The sequence below is a fragment of the Schistocerca americana genome, chromosome 2 (assembly GCF_021461395.2).
Source record: "Schistocerca americana isolate TAMUIC-IGC-003095 chromosome 2, iqSchAmer2.1, whole genome shotgun sequence".
Lineage (NCBI taxonomy): Eukaryota > Metazoa > Arthropoda > Insecta > Orthoptera > Acrididae > Schistocerca > Schistocerca americana.
This window is the reverse complement of record NC_060120.1, coordinates 328,103,375-328,124,127: the sequence shown is the minus strand read 5'-3', so window position 1 is coordinate 328,124,127 and position 20,753 is coordinate 328,103,375. Positions and strand designations below refer to the sequence as shown.

The 20,753-nt window shown below is 40.3% G+C and overlaps 1 protein-coding gene across 1 annotated transcript in view; it reads right to left on the bottom strand.

Annotated features, from left to right (window-relative positions):
- The window catches only part of LOC124594804 (peroxisome assembly factor 2), a 153,457-nt gene extending 134,656 nt beyond the window's left edge, over nucleotides 1-18,801 (bottom strand). Inside the window, exons 1-2 of the mRNA XM_047133234.1 lie at nucleotides 16,977-18,801; nucleotides 13,177-13,317 (exon numbers count right to left, since the gene is read on the bottom strand). Of these exons, the coding sequence (XP_046989190.1) occupies nucleotides 13,177-13,317; nucleotides 16,977-18,188 (1,353 nt within the window). The 5' untranslated portion in view covers nucleotides 18,189-18,801. The remainder of the gene's footprint in view (nucleotides 1-13,176; nucleotides 13,318-16,976) is intronic.
- Nucleotides 18,802-20,753: the final 1,952 nt, after the last annotated feature.

Below are 20,753 nucleotides of genomic sequence, written 5' to 3'. Positions count from 1 at the left end.
TTTGTAAATATACACCATTGTAATAACACATGGAAACATTAAATACATACTCATTTTCATCTGTCTGAACATCTAGAAAAATCTGAAAATACTCCAGTTTTTTCCCTCCAAAAATGTAGTAGCTATGAGCATCCTTCATCAATAAATAAATAAATAAATAAATAAAAAATAAAAATAAATAAATAAATAAATAAAATAAAATAAAATCTGGCAACCCTACTACATTTTCACTGCTCATGCAGTAAAACTGCTACATGAAGTATGACATTTTAATTTGTTACTACTTTACTGCTAACTGTATTCATGGCACATTTTGCAGTCAGTATTCACTTCTACTACTGTATGTAACAGCAATATTATATCTTTGTACAACACATATTTCAGGGGATGTGACACCATAAACATTGACCTGTGTGAAAACGAAACTGCAGGGTGACATTTGCAAGAGATACAGGTGAAACATGTGCTCATGCTGAACCGATGGAAAAATTTGGATCAAATTTGGTACACATATAATATACTGTCCAGAAACAGCCACTTAGACGGTAATAACCACCAGCCTCCTATTGGGGTGGAGGTCATAACGTGGAGAGAGAAGGGGAAGGACGAGATGGACAGACAGAGAGGGGGAAGGAGGAGATGGAAAGAGAAATGGGAGGAGGAGAGGGAAAGACAAGCAGGAGACTGGAATGAATACATACCCAGGCAATACTGGGTTATTCAGCTACTAAGAAAATAAAAAGAGAACACTGCGCATTTCTGCATGCTGAAATAAAATGAATCATTTGGGTTAGTGAGCAATAATATAATGCCATGTTGTTGGTGTAGTCTTCAGTGTGAAAACTGATTTGATGTAGCTCTGCTAGCTGGTCTACTCTGCACAAGCCTCTTTATCTCTTCATAATTACTTCAAAGCACTTACAGCCATTTGAATCTGCATTCTATAGTTAAGCATTGGTCTCCTACCTCCACTGCCCAATTGACTTTTCCTTGTAGCCTGTGGTGAGAATCCTATCAAACCAATCACTCCTTTAACTCATATTATGAAACATAACATGTAATTAACACTGGGAAAGTGATGTGTTTATTAAAAGATACTGTGAAGTTAACTTGATTACAGTACATTTACTAAATTATTAAGCTAACTAACTTTTCCTTTTTTTGGATATAATTCCTACCACCTTGTGCTGACTAAGCAGACTGCTACAATTACTGGAAATTCAAGTCATTTTTAATAGACTTGGCTCGTAAATACACAGTCAACAGGCATAGGTAGTGCACAGAAATATGCCAAGCTCATATCCTAATTGGAGTGGACTCAGTTAAATTCCTGAGATTAAATCTAGATTTTACACCAAAAGAAACATGTAGAGTATCTTGTTAGTAAATTTTGTAGCTTTATATTTTCAGTGCAAATAGTAGGTCATGCTACAAACAGAGACAATCATAAAATAGCATACCAATCTTATTTACAACCAGTTATACAGTATGATATTGATTTTTGGAGAAAATAACTAACAGTTTCATTTACTAAAACAACAGAAAGATAATCATTAGAGACACGTGGGCTACACAACTAAACAAATCTAGTCATTCATTACTTTAAAAAAAACTGCAACTATTACATGCAACCCCTCCTCCCTCCCTATGTTCATCTATGACACTAACATACTTCAAACACAGCAAATCATACTTACAGAAGAATTTTTACTATTCACATAATATGAGAAAGAGACATTTTTGGATTAAATGAGACCACTCACCAAAAACACAAGTGCTGAGCTGTCGATAAGCACGTTCGAAAAGAAAGAGAACTTGTAGCTTCTAGCATTATCCTTTTATGAACTACAGTAGAAAATATATATATATATATACACACACACACACACACACACACACACACACACACACACACACACACACACACACACACACCTACCTATGCAACACTTCTGCTTTTCGGTGAGTGGTCTCCTTTATTCCCAAAAGTATTTATATTCTACAAGAACTGTCCTACAACATTTTATAGTCTACAAGAACTTTTACATAACATTTACGAGAAATAAAGATAATTTTATGCTCCTTACTTATTGTTTCCCCCCCCGTGAACCATGAACCTTGCCGTTGGTGGGGAGGCATGCGTGCCTCAGCGATACAGATAGCCGTACCATAGGTGCTACCACAACGGAGGGGTATCTGTTGAGAGGCCAGACAAACGCGTGGTTCCTGAAGAGGGGCAGCAGCCTTTTCACTAGTTGCAGGGGCAACAGTCTGCATGATTGATTGATCTGGCCTTGTAACACTAACCAAAACAGCCTTGCTGTGCTGGTACTGCGAACGGCTGAAAGCAAGGGGAAACTACAGCCGTAATTTTTCCCGAGGGCATGCAGCTTTACTGTATGGTTACATGATGATGGCATCCTCTTGAGTAAAATATTCCGGAGGTAAAATAGTCCCCCATTCGGATCTCCGGGCGGGGACTACTCAGGAGGACATTGTTATAAGGAGAAAGAAAACTGGTGTTCTACAGATTGGAGTGTGGAATGTCAGATCCCTTAATCGGGCAGGTAGGTTAGAAAATTTAGAAAGGGAAATGGATAGGTTAAAGTTCGATATAGTGGGAATTAGTGAAGTTCGGTGGCAGGAGGAACAAGACTTTTGGTCAGGCGAATATAGGATCATAAATACAAAATCAAATAGGGGTAATGCAGGAGTAGCTTTAATAATGAATAGGAAAACAGGAGTGTGGGTAAGCTACTACAAACAGCATAGTGAACGCATTATTGTGGCCAAGATAGACACGAAGCCCACGCCTACTACAGTAGTACAAGTTTATATGCCAACTAGCTCTGCACATGACGAAGAAATTGAAGAAATGTATGATGAAATCAAAGAAATTATTCAGATAGTGAAGGGAGACGAAAATTTAATAGTCATGGGTGACTGGAACGCGGTAGTAGGAAAAGGGAGAGAAGAAAACATAGTAGGTGAATATGGATTGGGGCTAAGAAATGGAAGAGGAAGCCACCTGGTACAATTTTGCACAGAGCACAACTTAATCATAGCTAACACTTGGTTCAAGAATCATAAAAGAAGGCTGTATACATGGAAGAAGCCTGGAGACACTGACAGGTTTCAGATAGATTATGTAATGGTAAGACAGAGATTTAGGAACCAGGTTTTAAATTGTAAGACATTTCCAGGGGCAGATGTGGACTCTGACCACAATCTATTGGTTACGAACTGTAGATTAAAACTGAAGAAATTGCAAAAAGGTGGGAATTTAAGGAGATGGAACCTGGATAAAATGACTAAACCAGAGGTTATACAGAGTTTCAGGGAGAGTATAATGGAACAATTGACAGGAATGGGGGAAATAAATACAGCAGAAGGAGAATGGGTAGCTTTGAGGGATGAAGTAGTGAAGGCAGCAGAGGATCAAGTAGGTAAAAAGACAAGGGCTAGTAGAACTCCATGGGTAACAGAAGAAATATCGAATTTAATTGATGAAAGGAGAAAATATAAAAATGCAGTAAATGGTGGTGGTTAGTGTGTAACGTCCCGTCGACAACGAGGCCATTAGAGACGGAGCGCAAGCTCAGGTTAGGGAAGGATTGGGAAGGAAATCGGCCGTGCCCTTTCAAAGGAACCATCTCGGCATTCGCCTGAAACGATTTAGGGAAATCAAGGAAAACCTAAATCAGGATGGCCGGAGACGGGATTGAACCGTCGTCCTCCCGAATGCGAGTGCAGTAAATGAAGCAGGCAAAAAGGAATACAAACGTCTCAAAAATGAGATTGGCAGGAAGTGCAAAATGGCTAAGCAGGGATGGCTAGAGGACAAATGTAAGGATGTAGAGGCTTATCTCACTAGGGGTGGGATAGATACTGCCTACAGGAAAATTAAAGACACCTTTGGAGAAAAGAGAACCACTTGTATGAATATCAAAAGCCCAAATGGAAACCCAGTTCTAAGCAAAGAAGGGAAAGTAGAAAGGTGGAAGGCGTATATAGAGGGTCTGTACAAGGGCAATGTACTTGAGGACAATATTATGGAAATGGAAGAGGATGTAGATGAAGATGAAATGGAAGATACGATCCTGCGTGAAGAGTTTGACAGAGCACTGAAAGATCGGAGTTGAAACAAGGCCCCGGGAGTAGACAACATTCTATTAGAACTACTGACGGCCTTGGGAGAACCAGTCCTGACGAAACTCTACCATTTGGTGAGCAAGATGTATGAAACAGGCAAAATACCCTCAGACTTCAAGAAGAATATAATAATTCCAATCGCAAGGAAAGCAGGTGTTGATAGATGTGAAAATTACCGAACTATCAGTTTAATAAGCCACAGCTGCAAAATACTAATGCGAATTCTTTACAGACGAATGGAAAAACTGGTAGAAGCCAACCTCGGGAAGATCAGTTTGGATACCGTAGAAATATTGGAACACGTGAGGCAATACTGATCCTACGACTTATCTTAGAAGCTAGATTAAGGAAAGGCAAACCTACGTTTCTAGCATTTGTAGACTTAGAGAAAGCGTTTGACGATGTTGACTGGAATATTCTCTTTCAAATTCTGAAGGTGGCAGCGGTAAAATACAGGGAGCGAAAGGCTATTTACAATTTGTACAGAAACCAGATGGCAGTTATAAGAGTCGAGGGACATGAAAGGGAAGCAGTGGTTGGGAAGGGAGTGAGACAGGGTTGTCGCCTATCCCCGATGTTATTCAATCTTTATATTGAGCAAGCAGTGAAGGAAACAAAAGAAAAATTCAGAGTAGGTATTAAAATCCATGGAGAAGAATAAAAACTTTGAGGTTTGCCAATGACATTGTAATTTTGTCAGAGACAGCAGAAGACTTGGAAGAGCAGTTGAACGGAATGGATAGTGTCTTGAAAGGAGGATATAAGATGAACATCAACAGAAGCAAAACGAGGATAATGGAATGTAGTCGAATTAAGTCGGGTGATGCTGAGGGAATTAGATTAGGAAATGAGACACTTAAAGTAGTAAAGGAGTTTTGCTATTTGGGAAGCAAAATAACTGATGATGGTGGAAGTAGAGAGGATATAAAATGTAGACTGGCAATGGCAAGGAAAGAGTTTGTGAAGAAGAGAAATTTGTTAACATCGAATATAGATTTAAGTGTCAGGAAGTCATTTCTGAAAGTATTTGTGTGGAGTGTGGCCATGTATGGAAGTGAAACATGGACAATAAATAGTCTGGACAAGAAGAGAATAGAAGCTTTCGAGATGTGGTGCTAAAGAATAATGCTGAAGATTAGATGGGTAGATCACATAACTAATGAGGAGGTATTGAACAGGATTGAGGAGAAGAGAAGTTTGTGGCACAACTTGACTAAAAGAAGGGATCGGTTGGCAGGACATGTTCTGAGGCATCAAGGGATCACCAATTTAGTATTGGAGGGCAGTGTGGAGGGTAAAAATTCTAGAGGGAGACCAAGAGATGAATACACTAAGCAGATTCAAAAGGATGTAGGTTGCAGCAGGTACTGGGAGATGAAGAAGCTTGCACAGGATAGAGTAGCATGGAGAGCTGCGTCAAACCAGTCTCAGGACTGAAGACCACAACAACAACAAGAACAACAACACTTATTTTTTAGAATTATATGCTCTGTACCACCAAAATATGGAAATCAAACAATGCAACAACTTGTAAGTATAGCATTCTGTACACAATAGAGAGGAGAGGGGCGGGGGAGGGGGGGGGGGGGAGGGCAGCCTCCATAATGCCCAACTTCAAAGAGACGAGATGCTATTACTCAAATTCATGAAGGATGACCTGATAGTTTAGCAAGATGTACCCATCATTAGTCTTACTGAGTATACAATAGAAAAATGATACAAATATTAAAATAATGCTGCCTATCATTAGCTGTTATTTTGTAACAGTGAAGACATATTAAAAATGTGGGCTATATTTTGAAATTTCCCCAGTACTCTAATCAGATGGTGAGTAAACGTACACAATGAAAAAAATAAATAACAATTCTGAAGTTTTAAATGAAAGACTTCAACTTCCCTATACTAAAGTGGAAGAATCCAGAAATTGTTTTGGAAATCTGCCAGTGACTTTAGAACTGATGAAATATGATTTGGCAGTAGTACTCCCAACTGAAGAGCCTGCTTCTCTTTTTGTGTACAGCATACGAAAATCAGCAAGAGGGCCATTTTAATTTCATGACAAGCAAAGGGCCATTTTATAATATTAAAAAAAAGGAAAAAAATTGCTGCAGACTGAATATCAGTCTTGCTGACAAATAATAAATATACTACCGATAGGTCCAGTCTGCTGCCTTGGTCGAGTCCTCTTACATACAAAGCATCATATGTAGCAGATAATGGACAAGTCAAGTTACAAAGCAAGTGCATGCATACAGCTATGGATACATTGACAGCATATGTAACACATTATTATGGCAATATACGGTTGAATATTGATATATTTATGTTACATTAACATCTCTCACTGCTATTACACAGAGTCCACTAAGATGTATCAAGGTTTTGGCATACAGAGTCATGAAAGTGCCTGGGGTTGAGAGACAAAATCTAGGAAAAACCATCCCCTGATCTCCACTTCCAACCTCTTCACGATCTACACAGCAGAGTAGATACAAAACACTAAACTTTATAATATAAGTATTTATTGATGGATAAATGGGTCCTTGTTTAGAACATTGTGAAATTTTAACAACATTCCATAGTTTCTTTTGTACTGTTTGCTGTAAGTCAGTTATTTTGTTGCCATGAGTTGTCTTCCTTTCTTATGACTGTGTTTTGATGATGGTGATGGTGATGGTGATGATGATGATGATGATGAATATGATGATGATGATGATGATGATGATGATTTATGGTGGAGGGCACTAAACAGCTAGGTCATCAGCGCCCTTGCATAATTGTTATACCGAAGAAGATTTTCATAATCTATGGAAGGAGATCAATAAACTGGGAAACTACATTTGATCCTACCACAGGAAATGTAAAGCAACATCAGGAAGGTGAGGTTCAGAAAAGCCCGTAATAAAACCCCAGTGAAACACAGCAGGACAAATAAACGAAATCATGGAGAGAATACCTCTAAAGATGCTGTTAAGAAAGGGACAAATAAGCATGGCTAGATTATGACTTAGAAACAATACATGACCCAGCCACTCTGTGACACATTAAGATTGCACACAAAGTATTTTGGGAAGAATTCCGGACAGCACTCAAAATTTTAAGACGCGAACAACACTCGCCTTGTTATCAGTTAAAATGAGGGAAGATCCTGTGGGAGACCCAGTTCAACACTCAGGTCGTCATATAAAACACACTCAGTTAAAATATGCCATACTGACAGCTGTGTCCCGCATCTCTGACATACTGGGGGCTCCTCCTGACGTAAGAGGAAGCCATGTGTCAGTGGGCAATGTCCCACTCTAAGCCGAGTAAGGGCTACTTCTTCACACTGTCGCAAGCAGAAGGAGGTGATCCATGGTCACCCCAAGTTTTGATGGCACATAGTTTATTGTTCCTCACTTCCAGCCACTGGTAGTCCCACCAACATATGGCCTTCCTCGTCACAAATGAAGTGACAGCCCGCAGAGGGACTGAACAGCTGGCAGGAGGAGGAAGGGAGCAAGTCTCCTTAGCAGAAGCATCAGCGAGTTCGTTTCCCTGGATGCCTATGTGCCCTGGAACCCAGAAAAAATGATTTCCTCGTTTTGCCTGTGCAAGAGAAGGAGAGCATCCTGCAATTGTTACACCATCTGATCTCCTGTGTAAATCTGTCCAACAGTGAGAAGGACACTTTACAAATCGGAGTAGATGATAAATTTTTTGTCACGGCGCCATCTCATCTGCTCCATTGCTCTCAGGATAGCAAACAATTCCAAGTAATAAATTGAAAACTGCTCTGGGAGCCCTATCCTGAAGACAGTGTCCCGGAACACAACAGAACAACCGAAAACATCTCCCTGCTTAGAACCATCCGTGTAGACGGTAATAAAATCTGGGTGGTTACATAAAAATTCATTAAATTTAATTTTAAAAACATGGTCTGGGGTACAATGCTTCTTGTAAGCAGTCAGTTCTAAAAGCAATCTAGGCCTTGGTAGTAGTCAGGGGGATGCCCTACTCTACCCCTGGCTTTGGAGCTTAATGCCCCCCACCTGTAATAATTCAAGGATCTCCCTTGCACAGATCCCAAATGATGTGTTGCTTGTGGTCGAAGATCGAACAGCCATTCCAGTGGCGGCTCAACAACGCAACTGGATGCTGGCGATGTAGGAACAAACAAAGCACTTTATGAGAAGAAGACGTCGAATAGGCAGTGGAGGTTCACCAGCCTCTGCACACAAACTAACAACAGGGCTCATGTGATAGGCCCCTGTTGACAGCCTAATACCATCATAGTGAACAGCATCCAGCATTTTAAGGTATGAAGGCCTTGCTGACCCATAAATCTGGCATCCATATTCAAGCTGAGGTCGCACAAAGGCCTTACAAAGCAGACATGCTCTGTCAGCTCCCCAAGACCTATGACTAACACACTTAAGGATGTTTAAGGCCTTGAGACATCTCAGTTTCAGTTCTTTAAGGTGAGGCAACCATGTTAACTTCTCATCAAAGATAAGACCCAGATACTTCACCTTTTCCATAAAAGTAAGATCGGAGTCCCCCAGTTTTAAAATGGGCAAATTAAACAGAGAGCAGGAGTGATTAAAAGCAACACAAACTGTTTTCCCTAATGAGAATTTAAAACCTGTGGTGTGAGACCATTCCTCGAACCATCTGATCGTCAGCTGCAATTGGCAAGTAGCCGTGGCGAGGCTGTAGGATGCACAGAAGACGGAGAAGTCATCCACAAATAAGGAACATAGTACTGGACGTCACACTGTGGTTGTAATACTATTGATTGTGATGGCGAAAGCCATGACACTTAAAACACTCCCTTGACGGACACCATTCTCCTGCTTAAAATGGTCAGACAAGACATTCCCAACCCTGTATCTAAAGTATCTGTCCGAGAGAAAGGACCATATGAGGGTCGGTAGACATCTGCGGAATCCCCACTGATGGAGCTGCGACAAAATATTATGCCTCCAGGTAGTATTGCAGGCTTTTCCAAATTGAAGAAAACACCGATAGGTGTTGCTTATGAAGGAGAGCTTGTTGAATTGCATCTTCGAGCAGGGTCAGGTTATCGAGAATGGAGTGATACCTCCTGAACCCACACGGGGACATGGTTTCCAGAACCCACACTAGGCGCCGACTGACCATACACTCCAGTGTCTTTCCTACGCAGGTTGTCAGGCTAATACTACGATAACTGCCAGGATCTGTTTGATCCTTTCCTGGTTTTAAAACTGGGATTAAAATAGATTCCTTCCATGAGTTGGGAAAGTCACCAGTTATCCAAATTTTATTGAAGAGCTGAAGGAGGACTTCTTTCGACTGTCTGTCCAACTCTTGTAGCATGATGTAGGTTGTTTCCAGGGTCATATCACAAGCAACTGACAATGCAGAATCCAGCTCCCACAGAGAGAAAGGCAGGTTGCATTCTTCCATGCTGGTGGAACGGAAATCAAGATCAGCCTTCTCCTGTGCCTCCCGGTATTGACAGGAGGTGGGATCCTGGCTAGAATCGGCCGTAATGGATTTGTATGATTCAGCCATTGTCTGAGCTATATCCATTGTCGATGTTACAAGAGACCCCTGTATTCATACAACTGCTATTGGTGGTCAAGAGTTGTGCCTGGAGATCCTCCTAATGGCTTCCCATACTTTGCATGTGGGTGTGGACCTATTGATGGAGTTCAGGAACTCTTGTCAAGACCTCTTCTTACTTTCCCAAATTACTCTCCTCGCCTTTGCATGCGCTATTCAAAAGTTTGCAAGATTCTCATCTGTAGGGCATCGACTGAATCTCCGCATTGCTGCCCTCCTGTTCCTGATTGCAAAGCAACACTCATCATTCTGCCAAGGGACAGGTGGCCTCCTAGACACTTCCACAGACTTTGGGATGGATGCATCAGTAGCATGGCGAATCACAGCCGTAATGTGATCCACCCAGTCCTGGATGCCATCACATTGCTCGAAAACAGCTAACTGCCTCTAAAGCATCCAGTTAGCCTTCTTGAATAACCATCTCAGCGGCTTTCTTTCAGGATCTGCTCCATCAAGCAGATGGATCCAGATTGGGACATGGTCACTAACATGAAGGTCATCATCCACTGCCCACTGAACAATGTCCCCAAGAGCAGGGGAGCAGGAGAGGTCTATGACTGTAGACGAACCTGTAGCGGTGCTAAAACATGTGGCTTGACCCATGTTCAGCAGTATAAGATCTGTTTTGTGCAGCATTTCCTCAAGTACCCGACCCTTGGAGCATGTGGTGTTAGAGAACCCCACAGTGCACTGTGTGCATTGAAGTCCCCCAAAAGGAGAAAGGGTCGGGGTAGTTCATCAAGATGATGAGTGAGGACCCCACTATCAAGAGGCTTATGGGGTGGTAAACACAAAGAGCACACTGTGATGTCAACATGGGCCACTATCTGAATAGTAACCGCTTGTGGTGTTATTGTTAAGGGAATAGGTGAGGAGTGGAAAGTGTCCTTTATGAACACTGCAACCCCACCTTTTGTCCTGTCACCATAAGGTTGTCGTTTCTATAAAGGTGATAACCTCCAAGTACAGGTGTGTCAGTCTCTTTAAAATGAGTCTCTTGAAGGCAGAGGCAAAAGGGTCTGTCCTGTACAAGGAGTCTCAGTTCCGCCAGATGAGTCCTGTATCCATTTATATTCCATTGAAGTATGGGAGCCATTTCGTCAATGTGGTCTTGATTTACCCGTCTTTGTGCCAAAGTGGTGAGGCACTTGTAGAGTGAGGCAGGGTTTTGGGGCTGACTGGGTCTGGTGATGAGGCATCAAAATCCGTGATGTCCTCATCATCAGTCAGATGTGCCAGAATGACGTCTGATGGTGCCCGGGTCAGCTTTTGACCTGTATATTGGGATCCTTTCCCTGCTCCCTTTCCCAGAAAGGATGAGGGGGCGAAGAGAGCAGTGAGAGCCACTTTTCTTCTAAGAAACTTGGTGTTGAGGGACACTCTGCTTTTGGGGTGCCTTGGGCTGTGCACTGTGGAAGCATTACTGGTCTCTTCCATTGTAGTTGTTTGAATCGCTATGCCTTTCACTTACTTTGGTACATACAGGTGCAAGTACAGGTGCTAGAGGTGGACAAGGGAACACTGGACATCGTCTGAGTCGAAGCGTCAACCTTAATAATAGGTTTCTGCATCGATGAAGCATAAGAAGTGGCAAAGACGGGGTTTCATCGCCTGATAGTCCTTTTTGGCTTCTGCATATGAGACCCGCTTAGTCACTTTGATTTCCTGAATTTTGCATTCCTCTGCAAAAACAGGGCAGGCTTGGCTCCAGATTGGGTGACTTCCAGAGCAGTAAATACAGACTGCTAGAAATGGACAGTCCGTCCCAGCTTCATGGGCTGCCTTTCCACACTTCCCACAAGTCGCTTCACCTCTGCAACTCAGTGTTGTATGGCCAAAATGCTGGCATTTGAAGCATCACATAGGGTTAGGTACATAGGGCTGAACCCTAAGTTGGAGGAAACCTGCCACAATAAAAGTGACAGTCTTCTCAGTCTCTCCATTGTTCTTGCATGTCCTTTGTTCCACATCTATGATCCCCTGTGGTGCCCATTTTTGTTTGAGTTCAGCAACATCTATATCCATAATATCACAACAGGTTACCACGCCTCTGCTGGAGTTAAGGGAGTTACGCAACTCAACAATGATGTCGTACTCACCCAATTTCTGTGACTTCTTAAGGAGTTCCACCTGCTTTGCCTGGTTAGTCTCAACAAGCAAGGAACTATTGTGCAACTGCTTAATAGACTTTTGGGTTCCAGCCAGCCCTTCTAAGCCTTTATGGATTTAGAAGGATACACTTTTTCAAAGGTCCCCTCCTTCCTCTTGATCACTACAAAGTCATTATGATTCACAACTCCTTGAGTCCCATTACTGACAACAAGTTGATTATCAGGAGGACTAGCCACCCTCATTCTTTTTGATGAATGGGTGTGAGAACTCCCAGGCAGTACACACTTCCTGCTGGGAGGAGAAGAAGAAGATTTCGAGGGTTCCATTTCGGTCCCACAAGCAGCTAGGGAAATAAGGGACCACTCAGACAGAGTCCCGTGTGCCTGAGTAAGCCTTATACAACCGAGGTGCGACAGGTTCCCCGCTAATGACTGTTCCACCTCAACAGCCATGCATCTCATCAGCGCGCAGCACACCTTGAGATAGAGGTTTTTTTTATAGAGGTTTATTCCATCGTTGTGATCTGGGCAGTCAAGCCAAGATCTCCAATCCCTGTGACACACAACGTTCCACCGCCGCGCCGCAAGGTGGTTGCTGAAGCATGCCCAGAGCTTACAGTGACAGGGGCCTGCTGGCGCTTACCAATTCCCAGCCCTGTAACCCCGGGGTCGCCAAGCCCGTATCCAGCAAATGAATGCCGAGCCCCTGGGGGCGACTGTGTTTTACACACTGCTGTAATTCTTCCCTACTTTCCACTATAATCACCAGCAGATATGGCAGTTTCTTTTCAAACTTTATAACTAAAATTGAGGAAATAAAGACATAAAAACACAGAAATATAAACTAGTAACAACAGTATCAAATGAAATGTCTAAAGAGAAAAATAACACACACGAAATAGACTGCTGCCCAGTGAAATGTTTAGCACTGTTGTCACACACACACACACACACACACACACACACACACACACACACACACACACACACACACCAAAGTGATGACATTATCCTAGAGTCATTAGTTCCTTCCTTGGGGAGGAGAGATGGATAGAATGGGGAAAGTAAATCTGGAAAAAGGAAGTCACTTAGCCCCCACAATGAGAGGGACCCACCTTTAGTAAGGACTACAGTTGACGGGTCTCTCCTGCCCGAAAAACAAACTAATAGTTCTGAAAGTTATGATCATGGCATCCTTTTTACTTTGGTGCATCACTATTACCAGTGCTAAACATTTCACCTCCTGGAGGTATGTACTTCCAGCAATTCTGTCTCATAGTTACTGAATTAGTAATAAGTGTATTTAACTGAACTGTAACCATACCAGAGATTCACTCCTGTTGTCACAAACAGCAATCAATATTATGGGAAGATCTCCCACATTACTGAACAACTTGGCTGCTTCCTCATGAAATACACAGATTGTTCGTGCATCTTCTTCTTCATTTTTAGTCTTACATAAATACTGCAACAAAAAAGGCATAAAGTATGCTAACTTGTATCTACAACATTATTCTGAAATCTAGGGGTTTCGGTATTACCAAAAGAGCATGATTTATAATACAACATCTAAAATGATCTCCAAAGTGAAACTAATACAAAAAAATTCCTACTTAATGTGTAATAACAGGCACAGGCACGTACAAATGTCAACCAATCTGAAATGACTTCTTATTTACTCTCTGAACAGTGAATTTCCTGTAACCTTTTCTTCTCTTTTGTCTTCCCATTCCCTTGAATTGGTCAAGTAGACAAAAAAAAGTAGTTACACTATAAGATAGCACCGAAGGATTGCAACTGAATGCAGGGCACAAGGCAATCAAATGTAACATCCCACAAGGTTCAGTTTTTTGCCTGTTCCTATTTTTTATCTGCACTTGTGACTGATAAAGTTTTTCAATATTTGTAATGTTTGATAGTGAGTCAAACATTTATTGTACTCCATCACTCAAATAATAGAGGAAACCCTTCAAGCAAACAAATAAATTAAGGCATACCTCATCCTAGGTAATCATCATTAGAAACTGAATTAATCATCAGTTGTTGTTAAACTGCTTTTGCTTACTCAGGTCAAATAACCAGATTAGCATAAAAGTTACAAATTTTTTACAAAGCTCTCACTTTTTCAGTTATACTAAATAGTGGTGTTTTCCTGCCACTGCCTGATTATTATTTGTATGCCTGCACTGAGAGTAATTAAGAAAAACAATTTTTATGTGATGATAAACTAATAAGGGGTTCAAATTCAACCTTACCAGACACAGTCAATACAACAGAAAATGCATTTAACTGGGTCACAGCAAAAAGCTTAGTTCTTGACTTTAGAAAAAATAAAAAGCTTAACTAATGCAGATCGACATTAATAAAAATGATTAATACGTCCCGGGAAGAGGCATTTCTAATCACTTACTGGCTAAAGCTTCCAATGTTAAAGCAAACAGCAAATTAAAATGGAAGCTGCAATATCTGCATGGTAAAGAGTGGTGTTCATTGTAAATACATTTCTATGCTTAATGCATGTGAATAAATACTATCCTTTGATAATCATTAATTATAACCATATTGATGTGATTGGACAAATATTAATCTTAGCAACAGGAAACAATAGCTACTCAATATAGTTGGGGTGGCGGCAATTCTTTCAAGTAGCAGTTTCCCTGTCAATCAAAATATGTTAAAATTATCCAGTTCAAATGTAAATAGTATATATAAATGGAGTGACACTTTGAAACATCCTGAAGGATTAAAACTGTGTGCTGGACCAGGATTCGAATTTGGGAACTCTTGACTTTCACAGGCAAGTGCTTTAGCAACCGAGGTAGCCAAGCACAACTCAAGACTTTTGCCAGTGCCTCATCTCCTATCTTTCAAACAACACTGAATGTCTCCTGCATAACTTGCAGGATTAGCACTCTTAAAAGAAAGGATATTGCAGAAACATGGCTAAGCCACAGCCCGGGGAGTGGTTCTCACAATGAGTTTACATCCTGCAGCGAAGTGCGCTGATATGACTAATGCTGGCAGATTAAAACTGTGTGTTAGACCCAGGTTCGAGTCCTGGCCCAGCACACAGCATTAATCTTCCAGGATGTTTCATATCAGTGCACACTGTGATGCAGTATGAACATTCATTCTGGTAGTGCCCTCTTACTTTTAATATGGTGTACATGCTTAATTTTTAACAGCTATTACTCTTCGCTATTTATACCTTAACTAATTCCACACCCCAGAAAATTCTCTTTCATAACAGGGTCCTCAGAATATGATGAATGAATGAATTTAGTGATGATTACACAAATCAGTTTCTGTTGGGTTAATTGAAGCCTTTGATACTGCTTTACTAATTCATTATCAGACTCACATCTTTCAGTGTAATCCAGACACCAGACTATGCTACACATCAGTCTGCCAACACAACCTACATTCGAAATAATAATACAGATGCAAAGCAAATATTGTAACTGTTCTGTTCTCTTTGTATTTGTGCATCACTGCCACAATATAATTATATCATGGGCCAAAGGCAACACTTGGTATCAATAGGTTCAATCAGCCCATTTAGCGTGTTATGCAATAAGAAGTATCTGTCATTGTTTGCACATGCAAATGAAAATGCTAGATTACTTTCATACCATGCTCCTTATGGGAGTAACTAATGTAATAATAATGCAGTTCAGATCATTCTTTAAAAAATATAGTAAAATTATTTTGTGGAATTTTGTAGGTCTCTCTTCAATGGTCAAGGAATTCTTAACAAGACTGATAAACAATGTGATATCATACAGATACACCTCTGTGGTCATTAACAAGCAGCTAAGTATGAGCCTGAAACATGAAAACTTAAGCAAAACAAAACCAACATGCAAACAGAACCCCCACTGCAATAGGTGTTTTTTTTATTATTTTTATGGAAATGCCGTTCTTATTAACACATTGAAACATATTAATAACTTGAAATATCAGATCACAGTGTAAAAACTGGGTTTTTATAAGCGACATATATGTATGTACAAAAAACGATTATTGTTGAGTCACAAACCTGACACATCAAGTATTCTACAGTTCACTTTTTCAACACAGCCTCCATAACCAAGAAAAGTGCTGAGAGTAACGTCACTGGCTGTACTTTGATCAACAGTGAACTCGCCACATCCACCTATAAAGGTCTATAATACAACAAAATCTTTCCATCTCTTCCTCCACTCAAACAGATCACCATCTTTGTTAGATCTGTAAGACTAGTAAACTACACAATCTAGGCAACCACTCACAAGAACTATGTGACACACTGTAAACAAAACACACAAACAACATCTAAAACATAGAAGCACAAACAAAAAATATCAGATACCACCTGCATAACATATGTCACACTTCAAATAACATACAGGTGACTCACTTTTTCACTAATATCATGTTACATATGGTCATAACAGGCACAAGTTACAAAAATAATTTCCAAATGTTCTCCAAATTGTTAGCTATGTACAAAATGCAGCTCATTTATGTGTATATTGTTTTTAACAATATGTACAGACATAAGCCACGACCTTGCGGCTATCCAAAATCCAAATATATAACTTGCCACTCTCCGTACAAATTATCTAAAAATTTGATCTTCAGATGACAAATCCCTGTTATTGCTGTAAGAGATAATGTTGACTGTAATAAGCGTCCCACTAACAGTAGTCGTGCATGACACTAGCTATAGGCCAGCTATAAAGTCACATACTCATTATATAATTTGTAATGTAGAACAGCAACTGAACTGTGTGAGTGGAAAGGATGACTTTTTTCTAGTACCTTTATGTGATGCCAATGTGGGTGACTATTTACATAGAAACTGAATGTGGATGGTGTCTTTTACATGTCGTATATAAGCCACCAATACTTAATGATAGATAAGTCTTTCACTTAATGTACAGAAGAAACATAGGTCTAATATCTCCTATGGTATTCAGTATCTTCACTCATACCACAACGCAGTGGTCCCCACACAAAACCTAAAATGTGAATGGAAGCACAAATGACACGCCAATTGACCAATCATCTGCACAGAGCAGTTGAAATGAAACTTTATAAATTCCTACTGTGTAGTGCACATAAGATATAAATTATTCTCACCTCTATGTTGTTCATCAGCATGATGCATGGAGCAAATTGTTTCACTTTGCTAAAAGCAAATTTCAGTTTCCCTTCTGTCGATGCTGCAGTTCCTGACTGGATTTCCAAGCAGTCTATGCTCCAAATTCCTAGACCCAGTTTCTGTGCAACACTTGATATAATACTCATTTTCCCACATCCCCGCTGTCCATAGAGCAAAAACATGGGCTTCACTCTTAAGCTCCTTGTGTTAAGAATAAATGGCCGCAGAGACCTCTCTAATTCTTCAGAATACTTCTCAAGTCCCCATGGGCATAGTGTTATGAGATGTGAATCATAATTTGAAGCAGCCAAAGTTGTCTTGTCTGCCACCAGTCTCCAACGAACAGATGGGAGGTACCTCTGATGACATCCAGCCTGTATTAATGTTGATGAACTTTGTTCTACGAAGTACCCCATTTTAACGTCCTTTAAGAAATCATCAGTATATGATTCACCAGTAATTTCGTCTACTACGAAGTACAGTTTTTCGATACCTTGGTTACCAGGCATGTAACGGATTTCTGGTGCACAGTGTAAAACATTTATGCAAAATAGTTCATTTTCACAAAGGTATCGTGGATGTTTGAAGTATTTCGTCAACACAACATCCATTAATGCATTGTCTATATCAGGAGGTCTTTTTACATATCTTACAGCCGCTTTGTTTGCTTTACTAGGTACAAAACTTTGGTCCACTTGGCGTCCAAGAATTGATATGCTATGGTTATCAGATAATTCCAAACTATTTTTCAGGTTGTCATATTTCACATCACTAATTAAAGCTGTAGGAGGGTCAAGATTCACAAGACCGATTATTTGCACCAGCACACACTTTAATGTTTGCTCCGATTCATTCTCCGAGTCAATCTTTGAATCCGTTTTCTGTACTTTTACCCAGTGTCCATTTGCCACACGAAGCTCATCAAGTATACTACTACTAACAAATAAACAGGTGTTCGAATCTACGATCACTTCATGAAGAGATCCTGGAATTAGCTCTAGCAAAATATCGTCGGGTAATGGCACTAAAGACACAGAAATATTTCTCATTTTTTGGTTTTTGTATGCAATGTACAACGTAGAAAATATTGGGAACAAAGCGTTGTGATGCCGGGGCAACAAGATTCTTGCTGTGAATCGCAGCACACTGAGTAATGTGGCAACCTCGGTTGCTCGCGTTTTCTTTTTCATTTTAAAACGTATAACAAAAAATTGTTGTCACTGATAATTCGGTAAACGAGACGACAAATGATTTATTAAATAGTAATACAACTTTAAACAGTAATCTTCCTAGTGCCACCTTGATTCGGTTACCTGCTTTTCGTCATTCTAATTTCATAACAGTGTATCTTAATCTAATTAAGTTATCAATGAGGTTAAGAGAAATAAAATAAAAACAACACGTCAACCATAATGAGACATGACCTTTCACTACGTAGCTGCGATAAGAAGTCGCTGTGGCTGCAAACTTAATAAAGCACTATGTGGTCAAATGTTTACTACAAACATTTCCGTTGCGAAATAAAGCCATCATCTCAGTGTTGTTCAGTCATAAAACGTAACAGAACACAAGCTTAACGCTAACACTATTTCTGCGCATGTAAACAAAAATTTGCCTTTAAAATAGAACTAAACGTTAGATTCAACCATGATGATGAATAGACGTATTTATTAGTATATGTATCTGAGCTAAAGAAATTCATCAAGCTGACATTTTAGGGGAAGCGGGAACCATATATTCAAATATAATATGGCATGGATGTTACTCAAAAATCAACAAAGCATTCGATTTCGCCACCATTACGACATTCATTTGTCACCGTCAGTCAGTGATATCTGAGCTCTGGCTCTCAGTGGTCTGCGATTTTACTGTTGTTCAGTTCATCAGAGAGTCACAGATACAGATACATATCTGTGGATTCACACAAGCAACAAAAGTGTCACCACAGTCTAACATAACAGTCGCGACACTTCGCCTCTAATTTTGTTGCTACAGCGCCAGCAGCGCCCCAAGCGGCCGGTAGGTTGAACTGTGAGTTCGGCGCGATCGTGAAAGCGAATAGTGATTGTTTATTTCGATTTATACAATGGTTTTTACCATCGGGAGCGTTTGTAGCGCAATAAATTGCAGCAACAACAGGAAGAAGACACCACAGCTGTCTTTTTTTAGGTTTCCTAAGGATCCTGGGAGGTATGTACCATCATGTTACTAAACTGTATCGTCAGGATTCGCTTGCAAACTATATGTGTATAAATGATGAATGTTTCGTTTTAGGAGCAGAAAATGGCTAGTTTATTTCGATTTATACAATGGTTTTTACCATCGGGAGCGTTTGTAGCGCAATAAATTGCAGCAACAACAGGAAGAAGACACCACAGCTGTCTTTTTTTAGGTTTCCTAAGGATCCTGGGAGGTATGTACCATCATGTTACTAAACTGTATCGTCAGGATTCGCTTGCAAACTATATGTGTATAAATGATGAATGTTTCGTTTTAGGAGCAGAAAATGGCTAGTTTATTTCGATTTATACAATGGTTTTTACCATCGGGAGCGTTTGTAGCGCAATAAATTGCAGCAACAACAGGAAGAAGACACCACAGCTGTCTTTTTTTAGGTTTCCTAAGGATCCTGGGAGGTATGTACCATCATGTTACTAAACTGTATCGTCAGGATTCGCTTGCAAACTATATGTGTATAAATGATGAATGTTTCGTTTTAGGAGCAGAAAATGGCTAGTTAATAGCAGACGAGAAGATCTTATGAAGAAAGACCCAGTTTACCTGTATAATAATATTAGCTTTTGTTCGCTACATTTCGAACAAAACCGGTTCATGAACGCAGACTATAACAAACTCGTTTGGAATGCAGTAACCACACTGTTTGACATTCCAAATAAACCCCCTCAACTGACGATGAAGAAGAAACTGCCACAAAGATTCGACAGTCAATCTAAAGCTGTAAAACAGTCCTATGACACAGAAGCAGCCAGTTCGACTCTCCATGTATCAGTGCCAGATTCGTGTGAATCACCAACACAGACCTGCTTTGACGATGAAGTGGTTAAATTAAGTGCAGCTGTTCGTGTCTTACAAAAGCGTGTGAAGTGTCAGAATGTGCAGAAGCGAAACTATTACGGGACAGGGAAAGTGCCTACAGACAGATTGTTTGAAAATTATTCAAATATTTGGTTTTTCGTGAAAAGTAATGTAATCAGCTCATTACAGTGTTTTCAGCATATGTCTCCCACTATTTGGCAGTTGCTTGTCCCACTTAGAATAATATAAAGATGAAGGTCGTACTTGTGGCAACAGGCGACAATGACAAACACAGTAAGCTTACGGAACGATAAACGAGCTGTCGATCGCTTTTGCATGTAGAGGTACGTGTCTGTGCTTCTTACATGTGAGTCTGTGTGTTTATATTCTTTTGATATCAACGTGGTAAGCTGCAATTCTGTCCAATTTCATAAGTGTTTCTTCACGAGTGTGTTGTAGCTTGTCACTCTATTCATGGTTTTTGTCCATACTTGCGCATATTTTAGAATCATTTTTAGAAACGTATATGCCTTCTGACACTACACAAACTCTTGGAGGCAAGAAAATAACTCGAATAAATCGGAAATTACGTAGGAAATTGATGCAAACAAACATTATGCTTACGACGCGTCTGACGTTCACCTTACCCGCCGCTTGGAGTGCTAGTGTCGCTCCATCTGTCACACGGCAACAACTTTTACAGCAGAGAGTGTCGCGAC